The sequence below is a fragment of the Aquarana catesbeiana genome, linkage group LG02 (genome assembly GCF_042186555.1).
Source record: "Aquarana catesbeiana isolate 2022-GZ linkage group LG02, ASM4218655v1, whole genome shotgun sequence".
NCBI classification, from domain to species: domain Eukaryota; kingdom Metazoa; phylum Chordata; class Amphibia; order Anura; family Ranidae; genus Aquarana; species Aquarana catesbeiana.
Genome location: NC_133325.1, coordinates 763,626,239 through 763,646,408, shown reverse-complemented (window position 1 = coordinate 763,646,408; position 20,170 = coordinate 763,626,239). Strand labels below are relative to the sequence as shown.

At 46.2% G+C, this 20,170-nt stretch overlaps 2 protein-coding genes across 2 annotated transcripts in view; both read left to right on the top strand.

Annotated features, from left to right (window-relative positions):
* The window catches only part of LOC141129287 (beta-1,3-galactosyltransferase 5-like), a 64,636-nt gene extending 50,037 nt beyond the window's left edge, over nucleotides 1-14,599 (top strand). The window contains exon 2 of the mRNA XM_073617229.1: nucleotides 12,998-14,599. Coding sequence (XP_073473330.1) covers nucleotides 12,998-13,942 — 945 coding nt within the window. The 3' untranslated portion in view covers nucleotides 13,943-14,599. The remainder of the gene's footprint in view (nucleotides 1-12,997) is intronic.
* The window catches only part of IGSF5 (immunoglobulin superfamily member 5), a 188,798-nt gene that overhangs the window by 27,003 nt on the left and 141,625 nt on the right, over nucleotides 1-20,170 (top strand). The gene's annotated exons all lie outside the window — the stretch shown is intronic.

The following is a 20,170-nucleotide window of genomic DNA, read 5'->3' as shown; positions in this document are numbered from 1 at the left end:
AATTTAGAATTTCCGAATTCTGAATTTCAGAAATTTAGAATTTCCGAAAATTCGAAAATTCAGAAATTCGGAAATTTAGAAATTCGAAATTTTGAAAATTGAAAAATTCGGAAATTCGGAAATTTCGGAATTAACGAATTTGTCAAAATTCGGTAAAAAACAAATTCAGAACTAATGAATAGCACATGCCTAAAAAATACACACACACACACACACACACACACACACACACACATACACACACACACACATATATATATATAGAGAGAGAGAGATGAGTAATTAATTCCCCATCAGTGGTATAGGTCACCATGAATCGCCTGCAGCATCCCTACTGCCCCCATTCAAGTGCATGCGTGCATCATAATGTATATACATCCGAAGAACACATGCACCCGCAGATACCACATTGCAGACCACAGTGATACACACCAATAACAATGTCAAAAGTGTATGTGTCATTCAAACACGTCTTAGACAACCCACCAACCGTCATATGTAATTTGCATAGGTACTTACTCTCTATGTGTTGACAAATGTATCTGGTACTGGAATATACATGTATCTACAGTGATATGAGATGTCTCCATAGAACCAGTAATGGGGTGGATAAGGCATGCTGTACATCTTGGGGGTTATCACACCTCATTACTGGTTCTGTGGAGACATCTCATAAGAAACTAGCAGTCATGTTCCCCCAGCTGCAGCATACTGCCAAGTTTGCTCCAGTGACGAGGAGGGAGGTGATGATGGCGTCACTGACTGTACTTGGGTGCCTGAGAGAAGAGAGGAGGAAAGTGAGGAGGAGGCACAACTCCAATGAGGCAGGATGTCCTCCAGGGGGGCAGCTTAAGGGCAGCCACCCTATTGCTCCGCGATGCTAACTCCCCGCTGACTTTTAAAAGTTCCTTGGTGTGGGCTTTTTTCCACACATGTGCAGCAGATTGCACCATTGCTGTTTGCAACCTATGTCTGAAGCGGATCATGCGCGGCCAGAACAGCAGCCGCTTGGGCATCACATGCTTGACCAGACATATGGTGACTTGCCATGCAGTTCTTGGTAACAGCACTTCATCTGTTATCTCAAACCCTACTATACCCCCAGACCTCTCCAAAACCTGCACTGAGAGGAATGAAGGTATAACAATAGGTGTCACAAGTACTTTCAGCCAATCTGTTAGCAGTAGACCACCAGTTGATTTCAGCAGGCAAATTTCCCTACCCCAGTTGCTGAACCGCAAAAAGAAATTCGGTCCCAGCCATCCACATGCTCAGCGTCTAAATGCTAGCTTGGCCAAATTGCTAGCACTGCAACTGCTGCCTTTTCAGCTGGTAGACTCTGCCCCCTTTTGTGAATTTGTGGAATGTGCTGTACCACAGTGGCAGGTTCCAAAACGCCATTTCTTTTCACGGAAGGCCATTCCGGCTCTCTACCGGCATGTGGAAGGCAATGTTTTGGCCTTGTTGGACATGGTGGTCAGCAGTAAGGTTCATATTACTGCTGACTCATGGTCCAGCAGGCATGGGCAGGGATGTTGCCCTTCCTTCACAGCACACTGGGTAACTCTGCTGGCAGCTGGGAAGGATGCAGGACAGGGTTCACTGTTGTTGGAGCTTATTCCGCCACCACGCCTCCAAAAAAGCTAGTGGTGATTCTGCCACAGCTCTCTGCTCCACCCCCTCCTCTATTTCTTCCTCTATGGCTTCTTCTGCAGCCTCTGAACCAGCAGTGCTCTGTAAGTGTTTAAGGGGCTACACAAGCAGTCAGGCTAAAAGATGCCATGCGGTGCTTGAGTTGGTCTGCCTAGGGGACAGGAGCCACACTGGGGCAGAGATTCTGTCAACTCTGCAGGGGCAGGCTCAGGGGTGGTTGACGCCACCCCAGCTTCAGCCAGGAATGGTTGTATGCAACAATGGCACCAACCTTCTCTTAGCCCTCCTACAGCGGCACTTGATCCATGCTCCATTTTTGGCACAAGTCCTGAATTTGGTGGTGCAGCATTTCTTGACCAGGTACCCAGGCTTACAAGATCTCCTGAAGCAGGCCAGAAAAGTCTGTGGTCATTTCCGCCGGCCATACAATGCTAGTGCTTGGCTGGATAACATTCAAAGGGAATCCAACCTGCCCACCAACTGCCTCATTTGTGACATGCCCACCAGGTGGAACTCAACTTTGGCAATGCTGCAGCAGCTACACAAACAGCAGAGAGCCATCATTGAGTACCTGTGCGAGTATGGCTTAGCTTCTTTTTGCCACGCCAGTGGCTACTGATCAAGGATGCGTGCACTGTCCTGTCACCATTTGAGGAGGCTACAAGGATGGTGAGCCAAGACAATGTATGCATCAGTGACACTGTCCCTCTAGTCTTCCTGCTGGAGCACACGCATCGTGAAATCATGGACAGGGCACTTGAGGCAGAACAGCGGGAGGAAGAGGAGGATCTTCCTTTCCTCTCAAGGCCCCCATATCCAGATAGCATTCCTACGGGGCCACCAAACACACAGGAAGAAGAGGAGGAGGAGGATTGTGTCAGCATGGATGGAGAGCATAACACGCACCAATTCTCAAGGGATGGGTTTCAGTCCCCAGAAACCCAAGGAGTTGTACATGGCTGGGAGGAGGTATTAACAGATAATGTGATCCTTAGTGACCCAGAGGACTCAGAATCGAATGCCTCTGTAAACTTACTCTGCATGGGCTCCCTGATTCTGCAAAGCCTGTGAAAGGACCCTAGGATTCGTGGTATCAAAGAGAGCGATCATTACTGGCTGGCAACCCTTCTTGATCCACGTTACAAGGGTAAAGTTGCAGAACTCATCCTGTCTTTGCAGAGGGAGCAGAGGATGAAACATCTTCAGGAGGCCTTTAAGAAAAGTTTGTGTAACGCATTTCCAGACCCTGGGAGGTTACCATTTCCTGGTGCTGGACAATGTGTTTCTGAGGCTTCCTTTCGGTCAGAGAAAGAGTGGTGGAGAAGCTGGCCAGCTGACCAATGCCTTTAAACTATTTTTCAGTCCTCAGAGCCAAGGTCTGATAGGTTCAAGCAACCATAGCCAGCGTCTGTTTTATATGGTGCAGGAATATCTAGGGGTAAGAGCAGACTTGGAGACCTTTCCAACACAGCATCCACTGGGTTACTGGGTCTTGAGGATGTACAACTGGCCAGAACTTGCTCAATATTCAATCGAGCTACTGCATTCAGCATGCTTTTTGAACGCACATTCAGTGCTGCTGGAGGGTTTGTAATTGATTAAAGAGTGCGCCTGTCCATAGACTCTGTTGATAGGCTCACATATATAAAAATGAATCAGTCCTCGATCAGTAGCTATCAAGCACCTGCTGCTGGTGTATTATTGAATTTGCTATGGATCTGGGATCCCTTGTAGACCGCCTATGCTGCCTATCCTATTCCTCTTGAATCTTGATGATGCTAGTATCCAACAATTTTTTGGTTTAGGGCACCACCACCACCCAAGGCCCAATTTTTCTTCCCAGCATGTAATTACAATTTTTAAAATAATATTTAACAGCAGGGCCTGTTCCTGCGCCCAACAAGAGTAACTGTGGGGGGTTACAGTGTTGTGACAATACCAACACCAAAGGCCCGATTTTTCTGCCCTTGTTTAACAGGGGGATCTCATTACAATTTTTGAAATAATATTTAACATCAGGGCTCATTCCTGCACCCAACAAGAGTAACTGTGAGGGGTTACAGTAATGTGGCACCACCAAAACCAAAGGCCCAATTTTTCTGCCCCTGTTTAACAGGGGCATGTTATCAGTGGCATCACTAGGGGGGGTGGGGGGTGTGGGCCACACCCGCCAGAGTGGTGACATCTGTCAGCAGGACCCAGGCAATGCCACTACACCAACAATCCGCATCTCTTCGCCGACAGCTGTTTCATACACAGCCGAGCAGATTGAAGCCGCCTCTCCCTCCTCTCTGTTTACATCTACACAGGAGGAGGGGCACTGCTGAACACGTCCGTGATATGAGGTATGCACTGCACACATTATGGGTCTGAATTGGGGTCTGCACTGAGTCAGTTTGCACTGAATTGGGGTCTGCACTGAGAGGGTCTGCACTGAAGGGGTCTGCACTGAATTGGGGTCTGCACTGGGGGGTCTGCACTCAATTGGCGTATGCACTGAGGGGGTCTACAGTGAGGGGTCTGCACTGAATTGGGATCTGCACTGAATTGGGGTCTGCACTGTGAGGGGGTCTGCACTGAATTGGGGTCTACACTGAATTGGGGTATGCACTGAGGGGGTCTGCACTGAATTGGGGTATGCACTGAGGGGATCCGCACTGAATTGGGGTCTTCACTGAATTGGGGGATCTGCACTGAGGGGTTTTGCACTGAATTGGGGTCTGCACTGAATTGGGGGGTCTTTACTGAATGGGTCTGCACTAAGGGGTCTGCGCTGAATGGGTGTGCACTGAGGGGATCTGCACGGAATTGGGGTTTGCACTGAGGGGGTCTGCAGTGAATTGGGGCGTTTTCACTGAATGGGGGTCTGCACTGAGGGGGTCTACACTGAGGGGGTCTGCACTGAATTGGGGTCTGCACTGAATGAGGGGTCTGCACTGAATGAGGGGTCTGCAATGAATTGGGGTCTGCACTGAAGAGGGGTCTATACTGAGGGTGGGGGGTCTTTACTTAGTGGAGGGGATCTATACTGAGGGAGGGGGGTCTGTACTTAGTGGAGGGGGGTCTGTACTGAGGGGGGACTATAGTTGGTGGAGGGGGGGTGACACCATGTTTTTTTGCAATGGGTGACACCAACCCTAGCGATGCCACTACATGTAATTACAATTTTTGAAATATTATTTAACAGCAGGGCCCGTTCCTGCACCCAACAAGAGTAACTGTGAGGGGTTACAGTGTTGTGGCACCGCCAAAACCAAAGGCCCAATTTTTATGCCCCTGTTTAATAGGGACAAATTTTTAAATAATATTTAACAGCAGGGCCTGTTCCTGTGCCCAACAAGAGAACTATCAGGGGTTTCAGTGTTCTGGCAACACCAACACCTAAGGCCCAATTTTTCTGCAGAGTATATAGTGCAGTCCGTATAGTATATATACTGCAGTTCAGCGTATATAGTGCAGTCAGTGTAGTATATATAATACAGTGCAAGGTATATAGTGTAGTGTACAATATATAATATAGTGTACTGACGTGGTAAGGGGAACCCTATGACAGAATTAAGAAAAATAAAAACGGCATGGGTTCCCCCCCCAGGCCATACCAGGCCCTTTGGGTCTGGTATAGATTTTAAGGGGAACTCCACACCAAAAAAACAAAAAAAAATGGCATGGGGTCACCCCCAAAATTCATACCAGACCCTTTGGGTCTGGCATATATTTTATGGGGAACTCCAAGCCAAAATTTAAAAAATATTGGCATGGAGTCCCCCCCCAAAATCTATACCAGTCCCTTATCCGAGCCTGCAACCTGGCAGTCCACAGGAAAAGGGGGTGGCGAGAGAGCCCTCAAGGTGTTCTGCGATGTCCATCCATCTTCATGGCACAGACAGACCCAAGGAAAAGAAAAAAAAAAAACTCCGCCTCGATGAGAGGCATCCTACCGACTGCTGTCTCTTGGCTGTGACAGATGTTTATAGGCAAAGGCGGGGCCACCTGCCTCTTCTGAAATCATGTGCCGTCAGAGGGGGCGGAGTCATTCAGTTACATCAGCGGATGGCCCCGCCCTTGCCTATATAAGAGCTGTCACAGCGAAAAGACAGCAGTCGGCAGGACGCCTCCCATGGAGGCGGAGTATTTTCGTTTTATTTTTTCTATTTTTCAGGTCCGTCTGCGCCATGATTGAAGATGCCATTCACATAGGGGGGGTGGCCGGGATCTGGGGGCTTCCAGATTACGATAAGCCCCCACCCGCAGACCCCTACAACCACTATTCAAGCGTTGTGCGGATGAGGCCCTTGTCCCCATCAACATGGGGACAAGGTGCTTTGGGGGGTGGCCCCAAAGCACCCTCCCCATGTTGAGAGCATATGGCCTGGTACGGTTCGGGCGGGGGCGCTCTCTTGTCCCTCCCCCGAAAGGTATGGTATGGGCTGGTGGGGGAACCCACGCTGTTTTTTTCAATGATTTTTTATGTACGTCCCCTTTAATTTGCAGGGCTAGTGGGTGCACGCGCGCCAAGTACAGCGTGACCGTGCCTGCAGGTCCCGCGGAATCGATGTCCACCGGTGTCCCGTGAACGTGTCATGGAGCGGCAGAACGGGGAGATGCCTATGTAAACAAGGCATTTCCCTGTTCTGCCTAGTGACATGACAGGGAGCTGTGATCCCTGTCATGTCAGTGGTAGCCCATCCCCCCCCACAGTTAGAATCACTCCCTAGGACACACTTAACCCCTTGAACGCCCCCTAGTGTTTAACCCCCTCCCTGCCAGTGTCATTTACACAGTAATCAGTGCATTTTTATAGGACTGATCACTGTATAAATGACAATGGTCCCAAAATAGTGTCAAAAGTGTCCGATGTGTCCGTCATAATGTCGCAGTCATGATAAAAATCGCAGATTGCCGCCATTACTAATAAAAAAAAAGTAATAATAAAAATGCCATAAATCTATACCCTTTTTTGTAGACGCTATAACTTTTGCGCAAACCAATCAATATACGCTTATTGCGATTTTTTTTTTACCAAAAATATGTAGAAGAATACATATCGGCCTACACTGAGGAAAAGAATGTGTTTTTTATATTTTTTGGGGGGGATATTTATTATAGCAAAAAGTAAAAAATATTGCTTTTTTTTCAAAATTGTCGCTCTTTTTTTGTTTATAGCGCAAAAAATAAAAACCCACAGAGGTGATCAAATACCACCAAAAGAAAGCTCTATTTGGTGTAATGTTGCACGGCCGCACGATTGTCAGTTAAAGCGACGCAGTGCCGAATCGCAAAAAAGTGCTCTGGTCAGGAAGGGGGTAAAATCTTCTGGGGCTGAAGCGGTTAAATTACATTTTTTCCTTTAGAAATGTCTTTTTGCTGCAGTACTGTTATAAACATGGCAAAGATGAGCTGCTTTACAGTCCGACTAAGGGAACCCCCAGGCACGATATTTAAAGGAATATTTCATTTTTATTGTTTCACTTTAAGCATTATTAAAATCACTGCTCCTGAAAACCGGCTGTTTTAAAAACTTTTTTTTGCATTGATACATGTCCCCTGGGGCATTTATCAGTACCTGGTCCCCAAACACTTTTTATGGCAATAACTTGCATATAAGCCTTTAAAATTAACACTTGATTTTTCACGTTCGTGTCCCATAGACTTTAGCGGTGTTCGCATGTTCGCACAAATTTTTTGTCTGTTCGCACGGTCTGGTGCGAACCGAACCGGGGGGTGTTTGGCTCATACCTAGTCCATAGTAAAGGCCAGCAAACGTAAGATTGTATAATGTATATATGTCAAATGGTGCTATACAACAGAGTAAGCATTGAGTAATGTGATATAATAAAAGAATGTATACATATGAACCAAACTGGCTCAATAAGATGAACTAGGAAAATCGGGGACAGTGAGGAGAGTGAAAAGTGTGTAATAATCTAAATAAATGAACCCTATAGGTAAAATAAAAATGTGAAAGGATGTAAAGCACACCATACTGGGAGTGTGTCCTCGAATGTAATGCCCCATACACACGAGTGGAATTTCTGACAGAAAGAGTCCGTGGGGAGCTTTTCATCGTATATTTCAACTGTGTGTATGCCCCATCGGACTTTTTCCATCGAAAATTCAGACGGACTTAGATAGAGAACATGTTCTATATTTTTCAGAGGGAACAAATTACTATCGGAAAAACCGCTCGCCTATATGCTGTTCCGACGCACCAAAAACGATGCATGCTCTGAAGCAAGTACGAGACGCAAGCTATCGGCTACTGGCTATTGAACTTCCGTTTTAAGTCCCGTTGTATGTGTTGTACGTCACCGCATTCTTGACGATTGGACTTTGGTGTTACCGTGTGTAGGCAAGACAGCTTGAGCGGAATTCCGTCGGAACTCCGTCGGAAAAACCTTCAGAGTTTATTCCGATGCCAAAACTGGTCGCGTGTACAGGGCCTAAGAAAAAGAAAAAATACCTGATTGCAATCAATCGATGAAGGAATGAGAACTCACCTAGAGCTAGTAGAGCTAGCACATGTGAATGAGATGGAAGTAGCAGAGAAATCCCAGCCATGACTGACCTCCAATTTATAACTTCGTAAGGGCCCAGCAAGCTCCGCCCCCAGCGCCATGTGTGAGTGACAGGGCACGCAAATGTGAAGTACGCTCGTTGCCAAATTGGGGCGTGCAAGCGTGAACGCCACTAGTCACTCATGCTGACAAAACACGCACCAACGAGCCAACGGCGCAACTGCGGAGGTCGCCCGGTGGACGTGGTTGCATGGCGCTAATGTGTAGGTGGCCCCGTCTGATTGGGGGGGACAGCAGGAGGTAGGAAAACCTCCCTTGTGCACATCGCAGCTCCAGAGCTGGAGGATGACCAACGCCACCAACAGGGAGCAGAACCAGGAACCAGAATCAGCCTATGGAAAAAGTCAAGCTGAAAAAAGGCTGGTAGATGTTGTGAGTGATATGGCTAATGGTTGCATCAGACCAAGGTTGGGCTAAATGGGTGTTTTCCACCCGGGTTCAAGGAGAAAAGAGAGAAAATGTTCTGGTGTCACCTGAAAAACCCCTCCATCCCAATATATACAACAAAACAGAGAAAGTCACCCTGGACTTTGAATGAGGTGAATACAGTTTGCCAGTCACAGGGCACAAGTAAATGCAGTATCAAAGTTTATTAAAAATTGTCATCCATACATGAACAACGCAAAAAATTGCTAAGCCGATCAGCTGATACACACACTGTAGAACAGTATCATTATACATGGAGCAATATAAAATGTACATAACATTATACACAGGCATAGAAAGTGACCCTATGCATTTTGCAAGACCATGCTTGCTTCATCAGGGAAGATGCATGTGTGTTACATCTGTAAAAAATAAGAGAGGCCAAAAAGGTGTAGCAAGGTCCCAGGCACCCAGAAGCCTAATGGTGGCCTCCAGAGTTAGGGACAGCCGACATCCTTCTGTGTAAAGTGGATTACAAGGCATGGTGGGTGTGATGCAAGGTGGATTATTGGGCGCCAGCCACTTCTTGAATGCAAAGAGATTTATTGTCTCTTTAACAGAATTATGGGAAAGTGGGTTGGGGCCAGGACACCCTTAAAGGGATTGTAAAGGTTCATGTTTTTTCACCTTAATGCCTCCTATGCATTAAGGTGAAAAAACATTTGGTGATTTCAGGCCCCCCAGCCACCTCCCGTTTACTTACCTGAGCTCTCGAAAGTCCCGCGTCGAGAATGTGATTGATGTCGGCCTGGTCTTCTCGGCTGTTCTCGGCTCTTCATTGGATAGATTGATAGCAGCGCAGCCATTGGCTCGCGCTGCTGTCAATCAGCTCCAATGTCGCAAGGGCCGGGGGGCGGGGCCAAGTCCTGCAGACGCCGGATATAGGACTCGGGAGCGCGCCCGCAAGCTAACCCCCTTGGGAGAGTGCATCCCAGAGGGGGTTAGCTGATGCGGGGAGGAGCCGAGACAGCCGCCGAGGGACCCCAGAAGATGTGGATCTGGGCCACTGTGTGCAAAACGAGCTGCACAGTGGAGGTAAGTATGACATGTTTGTTATTTAAAAAAAAAAAGTGAAGCTTTTCAACCTCTTTAAGTAGATGCAATATTAATTCGCAGACTCCAAGACTTCTATAGGTAGACAGTCATGCAGGGAAAGGCATCCAGCTAGACACCACATCTGCATGAGTAGGACCACTGTCTCCTATGGCAACAATCTTGAAACAGTTTCTAACAAAGGTTGTAATGAACTCCTCCACTTTTTCTACAATCTCCTATTGTAGATCTTCACTCAGCTGAGCTCCCAGTCTTTCACTTAGACTTGCTGATCCACTGCCACTGGATCCCCTGAGCTCTTCCAATCTTCTTACGCAGTATCTTCCTCAAGCGTCATCCCCGCATCCCTGCTGGGTCCCTAGCTTGGCACTCACACATACTTTTCAAGTGTCACCCCACTGGCCTGCTCGGTCCCTGGCTTGGCACACAATAATGCTCTGCAAGCGTCACCTCCACTGGCTGGGTCCCTGGCTTGACATCTGCTGAAGTTTCCCAATTCTTCACCATCCCCGGTTAGTGTGAATACTGCTCTGGTACTTGCTTCAGCTACTCACTGTGGTCCCCGGTAGTAAGGTGGATGGTCCCTTAGTGGTGACAGCGTCCCCTCTACCTCCGACCACAACAGGCTCTCCAGCCGGCAGAACCTTTACTTCTGGTTGGACTGCAAGTCGCAGTCCCAACCCTACGCTGCTCTCTGTTGCTTCTGGATAGGCCCTCAGACAGCCTAGCAGCCAGATGTCTCCGGGATAGGCCTCAGGTCTTTGGCCTAGCAGCCCGGGGCAACACGACACACATCCACCCAGACAGCTGTCCAGGTGGCACAGAACCCCGATCACCTAACTCCACCCAAATAAATAGGCTCTCAAAGCAGGCCAAGGGACAGAGAAAAATCCCTACCCACTGGCTGAGACACCCCATTCCTTCCTAATCTGTCCTTGCAATGCCCTTGTCTTATCTAATGCCACCAGATACCCGGCCATCTAGTGACAGAAGAGAGAAGTGCAGCAATGCCAGAATAAGGTTGAAATCAATTGACCTCCTATCAATTAGCCAAAGCAACTATCACTTGGCAAATAAATTTACTAGCAACCTTGCCTAAACATCAGGGTGCTACATCAGTATCTACACAATGATGGTATCATGGTCAATGGGGTCTGGATAACAAGGCCCCATGCTTACCAATGGCTAGGTCAGACTCCCAGATGCTGAATTCCCAGAGGCGGCAGCTAAGAAAACGAAAAAATACCTGATTGCAATCAATCGATGAAGGAATGAGAATTCACTTAGAGCTAGTGGAGCTAGCAAGTGTGAATGAGATGGAAGTAGCAGAGAAATTCCAGCCATGACTGACCCCCAATTTATAACCCCAGAATGGCCTAGCAAGCTCCGCCCCCAGTGCCATGTGTGAGTGACAGGGCACACAAGCGTGAATTACGCTCTCCGCCAAATAGGGGCACGCAAGTGTGAACACCCCTAGTCGCTCATGCTGACAAAACACGCATCAACGAACCAACGCCACAACGGTGGGCATGGTTGCATGGCACAGATGTGTAGGTGGCCCGCCCGCCCAATTGGAATGGGGGGGACAGCAGGAGGTAGGAAAACCTCCCTTGTGCACATCGCAGCTCCAGAGCCAAAGGATGACCAACGCAACCAACAGGGAGCAGAACCAGGAACCTGAATCAGCCTATGGAAAAAGTGGCCCCTAAATGTTAAACAGAGCAGCTGAAAAGGCTGATAGATTTTGTGAGTGAAATGGCTAATGGTGGCATCAGACCAAGGTTGGGCTAAATGGGTGTCTTCCACCCAGGTTCAATGAGAAAAGAAAGAAAATGGTCTGGTGTCACCTGAAAAACACTTCAATCTCAATACAGTATATACAACAAAACACAGAAAGTCGCCCCGGGACTTTGAATGAGGTGAATACGATTAGCCAGTCACATGACACAAGTAAATGCAGTATCAAAGTTTATTAAAAATTGTCATGCATACATGAACAACACCAAAAACTGAAAAGCCGATCAGCTGATACATACAATGTAGAACAGTATCATTATACATGTAGCAGTATAAAATGTACATAGCAATAAACACAGGCATAGAAAGTGACCCTACGCGTTTCCCAAGAGACCATGCGTGCTTCATCAGGGGTAGATGCGTGTGTGTTACATCTGTAAAAAATATGAGAGACCAAATAGGTATCTACACAATGATGGCATTATGACAAGTGGTTGAAGGGGTCTGGGGCACAGGGCCACATTCTTACCAACGGATAGGTCAGACTCCCAGAAGCTGAATTCCCAGAGGCGGCAACAGTAAGCGTACTTTGGACGTTGGAACATCTTTTGTGGGTTACACACTTCACACATCATTATAGATATTCCCTTCACTTTTCTTTTAATGTCCCCCAGATTCCAAGTCCATATTAACACTGAACCAGTTTGGTTCATGTATACACACATTTACATTGTATTATATATTGCTTTACATTTATGCTGCTATGGTAGTAGCATTGAGTCAGTTAGGCTCATATGCATACATCCTTTTATTATATCATGATAACGACCCCAAACACACCTCCAAGATAACCACTGCCTTGCTAAAGAAGCTGAAGGTAAAGGTGATGGACTGGCCAAGCGTGTCTCCAGACCTAAACCCTATTGAGCATCTGTAGGGCATCCTCAAACGGAAGGTGGAGGAGCGCAAGGTCTCCAACATCCACCAACTCCATGATGTCGTCATGGAGGAGTGGAAGAGGACTCTAGTGGCAACCTGAGAAGCTCTGGTGAACTCCATGCCCAAGAGGATTAAGGCAGTGCTGGAAAATAATAGGGGCCACACAAAATATTGACATTTTGGGCCCAATTTGTCCAATTTGGACATTTTCACTTAGGGGTGTACTCACTTTTGTTGCCAGTGGTTTAGACATTAATGGCTGTGTTGAGTTATTTTGAGGGGACAGCAAATTTACACTGTTACACAAGCTGTACACTCACTACTTTACATTGTAGCAAAGTGTCATTTCTTCAGTGTTGTCACATGAAAGGATATAATAAAATATTTACAAAAATGTGAGAGGTGTACTCACTTTTGTGAGATAATGTATATATCATTTTTTGGGGGGTTTAGATACGCTTTAAGAATAGACCTGTATAAATTAAACAGATTTTTTTAATATTTCCACACTTTAAGTGTATTGGATTCCATTTTTATTTATGTACTATATTAATGATTCATTTTTATTGTATTATTAATGATCTTATTGACACAACTTCTCCACTCTTTTCCAGATGCTCCGGAAGAAGGTGTTTTTTGTGGCACTCTTGTTTTTTTCTTTTTTGGGTATGTTTGTGTTCTTCACAAACTATGAGTTTGACTTGTGCTTTTATTGCTTCCACAATTCAGAAAACCGTTATTCCATTAAAACTGACTATAAAAGGAACCACTTCATGAAGTTGCCTGAATCAAACTGCAAACAAAACCCTCCATTTCTGGTGCTCCTGGTGACTACAGCACATGACCAGATAGAGGCGCGAATGGCAATCCGCAAAACGTGGGGGAAAGAGCAACTCATTCAAGGAGAGCGAGTGGTGACCTTATTTCTTCTTGGCACGAACCCCAGTAAACACAACAGTTTATCTGAAGAGTTTAACATCTACAAAGACATCATTCAAAAAGATTTTGTAGACACATATTACAACTTGACCATAAAAACTTTAATAGGTTTAGACTGGATTGTGAATCATTGCCCTCAGACCCACTACGTCATGAAAACAGATACAGACATGTTTGTCAATACATACTACCTTGTTAAACTTCTCCTGCGTAAAAATCAGACTTCAAATCTCTTCACGGGGATCCTATACCCAGACAACGTCCCTATACGTAATATCTTTAGCAAGTGGTACGTAAGTAGAAAGGAGTATGATGGTGAGAAATACCCCCCCTTTTGTTCGGGTACAGGCTACGTGCTCTCAGTGGATGTTGCCCAAAGGGTTTTCAACATCTCATCCTCTATACCGTTTTTTAAACTTGAGGATGTGTACATAGGAATGTGTCTGGAGAGGTTGAAGATCTCATTACAGGAGCTACACACTAAGCCTATATTTTTTGCTTCTAAGCCATCATTCTCTGTGTGCACTTATCAGAACCTTGTGACATCTCATGAAGTCAAGCCACAGGAAATAGTCCTCTACTGGGAAGCCTTACACAATGCACAAGATGAACAATGTTGAGGAACCTACAAAAATGTTTCCAGCTATTCCATACTTGAAATGTTTTGCCAGGAAACGGAGAAATCTTTCAACGATTTACAGCCAACCCATTCACTTTGACCTTAGGATCAAGGATAGTGTGAAACCTTGAGCTCTTGATATTATAAGCTGTCAATAGACAGACCTATTGTTTTGAAAGATAATACAATAGATTACGGCAATGCCTCCCCTAAAAGCCAGTCCTAGTCAACCTAGTTGATTTTTGGTAGGAGTTTAGTCCTCATCTTTTTAGTGGACATTGGTTGTAATTGACAGATAGGAGTCATTATAGGAATACAGTGGATATTTATAGATCCAAGGGAACATTTAAAGCCATTTAGAGTTGCTTATGTTAAAAAAAGTTGCTTTTTTATAATCATATTTTTGCACTTTCCGTTGTTCCAGCCTGTCCGTCTTTTACAGTAACAAAGCTGGTGGTGGATGGGACTATCCTGTGGCTTGCAAGTATGTTTTAGCCACCTATAGACTACATTTCCCAAGCTTCCTTGCACCTTATGCAGATTGGGTGCATGCTATAGACTGTTACCAGCCAAAGCACCTGGGAGCTAAAATTACTTAGCAGCCCATGGAGTCCAGCACTGTCTTCCCTATAGCCAATTCTTCTCATGGCTTCAGATCCTTTACACTGCCATGTTGGCTTTGGGAGCTGGCTGTGACTTCCTGTTGACTTGGCGTTCTAGGGCATCAGTGCATTTGGTTGCCGTGAACTTGATCTTGTGGCCTCCTGAGGTGAGTGACATTATCCCAGGAGGTTGCCGAGATGTGGGGGGGAGGCGGGGTAGTTACAGGCTGGGGTATAGGGAATATGAGGATAAATTTTATTTTTGGGTAAACGTTGGCTTTAACAGAATGTAGGCAATGAGGGTGGACAGCACAAAGACAAAAGGTCCAACCAGGGAAACTCCATGGAAGGCAGAGTTATTTCCGTTTACCGGTACATTAAGGCTAGGTTCACACTAATGCGGTGCAATTTTTCAATGAGTTTTGCAGTGTGATTTGAAGGATCATAGGCAGTATAACTTCATCCACGTTCATCTGCAATTCCAATGTGTTTGCAATGGCATTTGAATGCAGCTGCGATTCTCTCTCTCAAAATGACTTGAGAAATACAGGACAGAGTACTAAAAAACGCACATTTGAATAGTGTTTTTTCAATGCAGTTTTCATTCAACTAGTTGGAGCTCTAAATTGCACCAAACACACACAGGACCCTTTTTATTATCACATCACATTTGGACCGCATATTTGTGATGGGTGTCCATGGGATTTCTCTTGTCATGCAATCCAGTGCATTCTGGAGTGCATCCAAAATCGTATCAGTGTGAACCAGGGCTTAACAGTCTTTTTTTACACTAAAACACTTTTTTAAACTACTGTTAATTCTAGAGCATGTATAAAAAATGTTTGGAGAGTTTGGTGGCTGTGGCCAATGCAAATACTTTTATTTAGCAATGTCCAACAGAAAACTTATTTTTTTTGTATTACTCTTTTTGAGATATCTCATAGGATTTTTCAGACAGCAGGGAAATTCATACACACGTACTGTGCCTTTCTGACCATTTGCCCAAATTAAATGATGCCAAAAAGGAGACGTCTGTTCAGTGAGGAAAACAAAACCCAAGTAATGATTGGACCCTACCCGTACAGAGAGGTTGCACACATACAGGAAATGAATAAAAAGTTTACATAAAGATTATTACAAATTTTAAAACGTCACAGATTAAAATATTCCAAAAATGGTCCCTTGATGGACCCTTGTGAAGCACATGTATGCTATTCAACTATTGTTATGGTGCCCAAATGTTTTTTTCTAAGGCAGCAAAATCAATGTATATGTAAAAAGTTCTAGGCAAAGCATGCACAACTTATGCCGCGTACACACGAGGGGAATGTCCGACAGAAAAAGTCAGACGGAAGCTTTTTATCGTATATTCCGATCGTGTGTAGGCCTCATCTGACTATTTTTTTCGAAAATTCTGACGGACCTAGAAATGGAACATGTTTTAAATATTTCCGACAGAACCAATTCCTATCGGGAAAACCGATCATCTGTAGGCTGTTCCGACGGACCAAAAATGACGCATGCTCTGAAGCAAGTATGAGACGGAAGCTATTGGCTACTGGCTATTGAGCGTCCTTTTTCTAGTCCGTGGTACATGCTGTACGTCACCGCGTTCTGAACTGTCGGACTTTGGTCAGACTTTGGTTTGACCATGTGTAGGCAAGACTGCTTGAATGGAATTCTGTTGGAGTTCCATCGGAAATCCTCACTGAATATATCAATATGCTATTGAGCAGGGTTGTCTAGTTATGTTTTTAGGTGGGGCTGACCTTGGGGGAACCACTTAAGGTTGGGTTCACACCATCACCGCATCCACAGCAGGGGTCTGGTGAGTCCTGGTTCACAATTTCAGGTCCGATTTCAGCCTGAATTTTAGGCTGAATTCGGACCTGAAATGGACCAAAAAAACCACAGGACTTACTGCGAAGATATGTGAACTGGCTCCATAGCGAACCGGTCAAAATCTCCTGCGATTGACAATTGGATGCGGGGAACCCACCTCCAATTCGCAATGGTGTGACCCCAGCCTAACTTGGTGGTTTTCTTTGGATAGACCTATCCCTCTACACTACCTATTGGAGGAACTACTAGAGATTTGAGGTAAGTAGATTGATTTTGGGAATTGGCTTATTTCAATTGGCTGCTCGTACTTCTTATATTGTCCTCCTTTTTTTTTTTTTTCATCTAGTTGTTAGATCAGTTGTTCTTCCCCTTATTGAATAAAGATTATCATATTACCCAATAACTGCCTCCTATGGTGTCCACTTATAGTCCACTGCCATTGGCTGTTAGCAATGTGTAAGTTGCGCAGCTTTGCCTAGAACTTTTTACATATACATTAGAACCTCGGATTGCAAGCATAATTGGTTCGAATTTCCCCATAAGAAAAATGGAAACAGAGAGGATTCGTTCCACAACCATTTATTCATAAGTCCTTCAGTTTATAGTCCATATAAAAAGTTTATAGCAATTTGACTTTAAGGCAACTTCGGAGAATGCCTGAGTAATCTTCCTGTAATGTCAGATTCAAATCGCATCAATTAAGATGAGGATCCGATTTAGGGCTCATGAACACTGCAGCTCCTACAGGCTTTTGAGCTCTTATTTTTTCTGCCTGGAAACTCCCCTCCATGTTAGCCAATGTGTCCATGCACACTTTGGCTTTTTCAGGCGTTTTCAGACATATGCAGAAACCCCCCCCCTGACTAAACTTACGTTTTTGAGAGGAGCTAGTGCCCCAAAGAGCTCAAAAAGCTCAAAAGAGCTTGAAAATGTGCAAAAATGTTTGTTCCAGCTTTTTGTTTTGTTTATACTGTGGTTAAGAAAATACTATCCAGGAGGGTTTGTGAAAAAAAAATGCTCATGCTCAAAAAAGCTCAAAGAAGCTCAAAGGAGCTTGAAGAAGCTTAAAGAAGCTCAATAAAAACGTGCACAAACAGGGGACGTGGCTTGGATGGCTTCCCAGGCAGACGTGTCTCTCTGAAGTTCCCGCTCCGGCCTGCCTGCACAAAGCTGGAACCTGCTCTTTCTTGCCATTAATCATGGACAAACCGCGCAAAAACAGAAGAAGGGGACCCCAGGGGACACACCACCCGCTCTTCCTCGGTCCCCCCCGCCGCTCATCACCGAGTATTTCGGGCAGGGAGCTACGGCCGGACAGCACGAGGCCAAGATGGCGCCGGCGCCATGCACAGCAGCCGTTCCCTCTCCTTCTCTACAAGCCTCCATGGACAGCAGGAACAACAGGTACGGATCTGAAGGTGACTTGCCAGCTACACACTCTCCGATCCCCCCTGCCGACCTCTTGATCGGCCACCCAGCCCCCTCCGGAGGACAAATGCTGGGCAGCCTGTCACAAACTTTTCCCCCATGCCTCATAGGACCCGCATCCTCTGTATCCCCCGACCAGCCATCCCCCTCCTGGGACTCCTATGCTCCGGACTGGGACCCCCGCTCCCTGCCACAACACTCCCAGCCACACAGGGACAGAGCCCCCTCTCTCTCCCCTCTCCAGAGAGTTGCAGCCCAGGCTCCAGCACCTCCCCAGGCCTCACAGCCATCAGGATTCCAGGGGGCTTATTCTCACACGGGGAGCCCGCAGGGTCCATTGATAACCAAAAAACCCAGCACTACTCCCCCTTCACTACCACCTCAGAGGGGATCCCCTATGCCAACTTCTTATTCGGCCATAGTACAGGGCTTCCATGCTCACACCACACCGGATTTTGACCCTGACCCTGAAGCATGTACATCTTGGCGAGATTACGTTCGTTGTATGCCCACTAAACAAGACTTCCGTATGCACATCCAAGAAGTGCGGGATACTTGTAGAACTGAGATTAGCATGCTTCGCACTGACCTTCACCAACTGTCCACTAAAGTCGCATCTTTGGAGGAGGAAACATGCTACACTAAAATTGAACTCTCGCAAATACATGATCGCCTAACCTCACAAGCCTCTAACCTTAGAGACTTCCAACGCCATCTCGAAGACCTCGATAATAGAGGCAGGCGTAACAATATTCGGGTCCGAGGCCTTCCAGAGGTGACCCAGGACGAAGCCATCTTCAACAGCATACTAGGTCACCCGGGACATCAGTGAGTTAAGCTAGATCGAGCACATCGAGCTTTGCGCCCCCGTGGGCCAGGATCCCGACCGCGAGATGTGATTTGTAGGGTGCACAACTACACCCTTAAAGAGGATAGTATGAGAAAGGCACTAAACATGCACGCCATTAATTTTGATGGAGCCTCCATTCAACTTTTTACGGACTTATCATGGATCACCCTCCAACAAAGACGATCCTTGCAACCACTTCTCACCCTGTTAAGAGAACATGACTTTCGCTATCACTGGGGTTTCCCCTTTAGCCTCACGGCAAAAAAAGATGGGAGGTCCACAATCCTCCGATACCGAGAAGATCTTCAATCTTTCTGTAGAGAATTGGATATCCCGGTCCCACCTACCCCTGGGTGGGAACCGCTGCCGACACCCCCTCCTCGTCCAGATCCTTGGATCCAAGTCACTGGCCGGAAACGTACAAGACCGCGTTCTGCGGGCCCTTCCCCGCCACCTCGTCAGAGATGAACTTCTGCTTCTTTAAGTCCCTTTTCCACCTTGATGTTTGATATCTTATTCCGTCCAGTTTCTGTTTTCCTACCTGAGGGTCCGTAGATATATCCTGCTCATCCTATCCATCCACAGTATGGGCCTATTTAGCAAGAAGGTTTTCTTTTATGATAGCAAGAAGGTTTTCTTTTATGTTAGCAATACATGTTTGATTGTGACTATAAGTATCGGATAGAATTCGTACAGCTAGCCGGGATTTACCCCCCCCCCCATCTCTCCTTTCTCTCACACACCCTCTCTTTCCCCACCTTTCCCCCCTTTCTTCCCACTTCCCTTCTTCTCCTCCCCCCCTTTTTTATCTACCTATTTCTACTCCCTTCCTCCCCCTCCCTCCCCTCCCTCTTACCTTCCTGCCCCGGGGGGGGGGGGGGGTGCATGGCTGGTTGGGAAGGATATTCCTCCCCCTTTTCTTCCCTCCTGTTTAAACCAAACCTTAGGGGAACATTACGAAGAGGGAAAACCTCTGTACTTTTACTTCACTGCTATTGACTCCACAGACCACGTTTTATTACTGCTCAAAATTCCCCGTAAATAGTCTCATCAGTTTTTTTTTTTTTTTCTTCTCGGGTCAAAGTTATGCTTATAGATATGTCAGTTATCAGTTGATAAATGCAGGTTCCATGTTTCTTCTGCTAATTAGTTTTTCTTTTTTGAATTTTGATGCAGGCAGGCCCGGAAGAGGGTCACCCCCTTCTTGGGTCCGTCCTCTCCTCCCCCCCGGGGATCTCCGAATGGCTCCCTTCCCCATTTTCTCTGGCGGTGGCACCTCTACCTCCTATGTCAGAGGGGGCCCTCTGGAGTTTCCCAGCTTACCACCTTGTGTAGGTGGGTTATATTGTGAATGGTTAATTAACCTTAATTTTGTACTAATTTTTGTGTCTTTTTTTTGTTGTTGTACCGTTTCCTCTGCATCTTTCCTACTGTTTTTTCCATTCCTCTCGTCTCTTTCCCTCTCAACCTTTTGGGCGCCGTCCGTCTCCGGGACCCGGTTCTTGCT